Below are 4695 nucleotides of genomic sequence, written 5' to 3'. Positions count from 1 at the left end.
CCGCCTCGCCTCCCCGTCAAGCTCCGTGTCATGGCCCGCGCCAACTGCCAATGCCGTTCCGTGTCCCAGAACAAGGCGGTCAGCCGTTGGCTGCCGTCCACGCCCAGGTCCCTCATTTCCCGGGAGAAAAAGGCCGAGGTCTCGGGGAACAAGGCCCGAAAATGCTCCCGGGCCACGTTCGCAAGGGGTGGCCAGGGTTTGGAGGCAAGAAGGAAGCAGTAGGCTGCCTGGTCCCAGTCCTCGCCCTCCTGGTAGAGCGCTTGGCCGAGGTGAAAGAGGGCGAGGGCGTTGAATTGAGGGAGGTTCAGGGGGGGTGCGGGCGCAGGAGGGGAGGGATGGGCCGGAGAGGGGTCGGGGAAGTCGTGGGGAGGCGTGGGGTTGATGCCCGTGTGAAAGGAGGGAGGAAAGGAGGGAGGGGGGGCGCGTTGCTTGGAGTGAAGGCGTTGAAGGTGAAGGACCTGGACGATCATGGACTGAAGCAGGCGCTTCGCGGCTTGCGTGTCGTGCCGGGCCAAAGAAGATTTGGCGCTGGCCAGCATGTCCGGGAGGGATGTTTCCGATGCCATGGCGGGCGATGGGAATGGATGGGGTTTGGGAGGAGGAGGGAGGAGGTGCCGACCCTTGGTCAAGGGGAAAAGCGAAAGATAAAGGTCTGTTGACGGCTAAAGCACTTGGCCGCGTTCGAGGTGGCGACCGGGTGTGTACTTTTGTGGATGAGCCGTAGTTTTCCAGACGGACGTGTGTGGACGCAGGAAACCTTAAAAGCACCTCAGCGCCTCGTTGATTCGTGATGGGTAGGGACGCGGTCCGAGGAAAAAATCACCCCAGCCTGCAAAACGAAGTCGTGCGGGATGAAAAAGAAGGCCAGGGGATTGTGATGCCTTGGCTGTCCTCAATAAGGAGTCCTTGGAGTACTTAAAAGCACCTGTGTCAGCTATCTGTGCGTAAAATGAAAGCTGGTGTTGGACAAATCTATGCCGCGGGACTGCACACGAATAACCGAGGGAAAATGATACGGAAGGCATCTTAAAATCAACACACGCGTCGCAAAAAGCCGATGAGATGTACAGCCTGGCAAAAGGAATGAAAATCACGTCCTCAAACCCACATGTTCTTTCCAAAAGAGACGTACGTGCGACGCTCTAGGCAAATGGTGTAAGGAGGAACCCTGGGGAGGAGGCTAAGAGACCCCTGGCCCGTGAGCCGCATTTACACACAAATAACAAGGAAATACCGGACATTCAACGACCCATGACACACGATATGCAACGCATTGACGTTCATTACCCTTCATAAACGCGCAAGGTCCGGAAATGCGGCAAAACCTGGCATTTTTTTCATCAGGTAGCTCGAATCTGTCTCGCTCCTCGCTGCGTGCATGTCGGGAGCGACTACAGCCCTTTCCTCAAAGGAAAAAAAAGGCGAGAAGTTGGCGTCCCTGGTGGCCCCCAAAGCCGAAAGAGGCGTCTTTGAGACATTTCATACATCCTCATGCATGACTTTCGCCGCCATTTGTGGAATTATTGACAGGGGAGGCATTGACAACGGGAAAGGAGGAGAAGGACCGCGGGTTGTGAGGGAACGGGCTACGGGGCCACCGGGAAGCTGTCTTTGCCCAAGGAGCAGGAAAGCGACCGGGAACACAGGCAGACCGCGGACAGCATGGAAGACGACGCCTCTAAATACGTCAAATTGATCAGGTAGGTGTATTGGAGACGGGGTGGGTGAAGGGATAAATGCTTTGGGAGGCGTGGCCATGTTGGGTAGACCTGGAACCTCTGCCTTGCCTTTCAGGGGCCCGCGTTGACATGCTGCTGCTTGTTATTTTTCTGACCCTTATTGTCCATTTGAACAAACTTCTTATGCTTGTCTGTGTCCTTGTCCTATTCAAGTAGTTGCTACTTTTACGTGTTAATTTGCTCGTATCTCATGCCGCCTCCGGCTCCCATTTGCCTTCCCACCTTCCCGCCCCCCCTCCATCTCCCTACGCAGCGCGGAAGGTCACGAATTTATCGTCGACCGCAAATGCGCCTGTGTGAGTAAAACCATTGAGGCCATGTTGGCTGGTAATTTTGCCGAGAGCAAAGGTGAAATCAATTTTCCGGAGATCTCCACCAACATATTGGAAAAAGTCATCCAATACCTTTATTACAAGGTGCGTTCACTTGAAGATCAATCCCTTGATCCTTGGCTATCTTGATGGGACATTTTGGTTTCGATCATTCTGCGTTAAAGTGCAATTCCTTTCCCTCGCGTTATGTGCTTGACGTTTCCCTCTCCCTCCCTCTCTGCCTCCTTCCCTCCCTTTTCTTTTCCCTTAACCGACCTTTTCTCCCTCTCCTAACCAGGTGAGGTACACCAACTCTCCTCAGAAAGTTCCTGACTTCAAAATGGAGCCGGAGATTGCCCTCGAGCTCTTGATGGCGGCAAACTTTTTGGACTGCTGAGAAAGGAGGGAGGGAGGGAAAGAGGGAGGGAGGGAAAGAGGGAGGGAGAGGGCATGGAGAGAGGGAGAAGGGAGGTTATCCCCGGGCAGTGGCTGCAAAAAAGGGGGGGGAGGGAGACGGAGAGCGCAGGGATAACTCTGTATAAAAAAATGAATGAAAGAAGGCGGCCATCTCTTCAATGCCGGGTGAGATGTAGCCCCTGCACAAGGACATTGAAATGGCGCAAGGTAGAAGGGAGCAGCGAACATCGATATAAATGAAATACAAAGTCATGCAAAATCAAAAATACCCATGCCTGAGGGCACAGTAAGTCCCTGCGTGGCTCCCAACGGCGGTTTCCCTCGTCGGGGGCTGCCCTTTGGGCCCCTGTCCCGCATTCCGATTCCTTTTTTTCTTTAAATCTCGGTCTTCGATGCCCCATTCCTGAAACCTTAGCTTCCCTCATTGCCTTTTCCGCGCCTCACTTCCCCCTGTCACCTCGACCGACCGCCTTTCACCTTTTTGGCGGTCTCTCCCTCCCCCCCTCCCCCTCCCCCCATCATGGACCGCAACATTCCCAACAAAGGCCACACGTACAGGTACACGCCTGCCACAGGCAGCACTAAGTAGAGCACCCAGAAATATCGAGTCACAAACGAGCTAAATTGAGCGGCGGCGGTGATCCCCAGCAAGTCCACGTAGGCAGAGGCCGACATGCGTGACGCGGCCGCGGAAACCAGACCCTGGTACCCCAATGTGTAGCAAAGCAAGGTCAAGGATACAAAGAGCACCTTCTGCACCCAGGTCCATGCCTGCAACGCATGCCAGGACGGGGTGTCTTGACGGATATGGTAAATGAGGCAAAGGGCGTACAGGAGGTTCACGCCGAGGATCACTTTCCAGTAGAAAGCACCGGTGGTGGAGGCGGCCTTTTGGGCTTTCTTTCGGGCTTGTCCAGCCATGCCTGTCGGGAATCGAACAAATGGTGAAAGGATTTGAGAAGGGGTGGATGGGAAAGAGGAACCCTCTCTGTAAGACGAAGTGCGAGACCTAGACGAACGTTTCAATCAAAATGGCTGGTAACTCCTTCCGAGGCGGGAATATGGCATGTATTGGATGAGCGTCGAGTGACAAGTAATTGAAATAGCCTCGCTTCACGGAGGTATGCACCAATATTTATGGATGCGGCTCGTACGTGTTGTACAAGGGCTGCCTGGAAGGCAAAGGAGACTTGCCCTGCCAATATACGTCAAAGTCCATGAACAGGCTCCAAGGTTGGTACCCGTCCAGTAAGACAGTCACTTCTTTCTCTTTACTGGGCGACAAACCCCCTCACTGTACGAGCAGTCTACGATGTTTGAAAGAATAAGGTTGCTGCTTAACGACACATGTGATGTCGCAACGAGCGGATGCCACCGGCTTTACACCTTTCTTCAAACCTTCTTCAACAGATACAGGCAAAATATGATATTCCCCTTGTACTGTGCGAGGTATTCGGAGGCCTTACAGAATATTTGGGACCTAAGGGGCGGGGCAATGGAATCAAAAACCTGCTGCACGTTGTGGCGCTGGCCAGAATTTTTGAAAAAACGTTAGGAGGGAGTGCCCCCCCCAAGAAAAAGAGGCAGCGCAGCCACGAGGACATTGGCCGGGGTGAAGTGCACTGATTATTCCTGTACGCCTCTCCTCCCATGATGACTTGCCAGTCATGTGGAGAAGTGTGGGTTTTTTGAAATCAAATGAAAATAGTGCTACCCTTTGACTTGGTTCCTCCCACCTGTACCAGATACGCCTGTTGGAGCCCCATCTTCCACTGCCCCCTCCAAACACTTCATACGAAACAGGTATAGACGGACGCAACCTACTGTTTATAACCCCTGGTTCCTCCTCTAATGGACCTAGGTGGTCATTCATCGCCCTCACAATCCTGTGAGCGTGATGCGGCGCCGGAGAGACTATCAAACGGGGAGGTTGCGCCCCCATCCCCTTTACCGCCAATGTCCTCCGAAAGCAGCATCAATGACACAACGACCAGTACGGAGGCGACCAGTACCATACCTGTTGATGCATGGCAGTGTCCACCGCCGTGTGACCTAGATTTTGATAATACCCCGGGTCCTCTGGTCGTAGGCCAAGCTCTCCAGGCGTTCCATAGCGATGGCACAGGACTCCCCCCGCCCAGAAGCAACCCGGGCACAAACCAAAGCATCGTCAAGGCCGTACGTTTTTCCCCCGACGGCACCTGCCTCCTCACGGCGTCCGAAGACCA

At 54.1% G+C, this 4695-nt stretch overlaps 2 protein-coding genes across 2 annotated transcripts in view; both read left to right on the top strand.

Annotated features, from left to right (window-relative positions):
• The first annotated feature begins 1526 nt into the window (after positions 1–1526).
• On the top strand, positions 1527–2760 carry TCEB1 (transcription elongation factor B, polypeptide 1). Its single transcript, XM_005855878.1, has 3 exons — positions 1527–1700; positions 1993–2155; positions 2349–2760. Exons 1-3 carry the CDS (start codon positions 1663–1665, stop codon positions 2445–2447), a joined length of 300 nt encoding a protein of 99 aa, XP_005855940.1. The 5' UTR covers positions 1527–1662; the 3' UTR covers positions 2448–2760.
• Positions 2761–4423: 1663 nt separating this feature from the next.
• The window catches only part of NGA_0546100 (atp-binding cassette sub-family b member 5-like protein), a gene marked incomplete at both ends in the record, with an annotated part of 993 nt that continues 721 nt past the window's right edge, over positions 4424–4695 (top strand). The window contains 2 exons of the mRNA XM_005855885.1: positions 4424–4460; positions 4557–4645. Coding sequence (XP_005855947.1) covers positions 4424–4460; positions 4557–4645 — 126 coding nt within the window. The remainder of the gene's footprint in view (positions 4461–4556; positions 4646–4695) is intronic.

This window comes from Nannochloropsis gaditana (assembly GCF_000240725.1).
Source record: "Nannochloropsis gaditana CCMP526 unplaced genomic scaffold scaffold077, whole genome shotgun sequence".
In the NCBI taxonomy this organism is placed as follows: domain Eukaryota; class Eustigmatophyceae; order Eustigmatales; family Monodopsidaceae; genus Microchloropsis; species Microchloropsis gaditana.
This window is presented reverse-complemented; position numbering and strand designations above follow the sequence as displayed.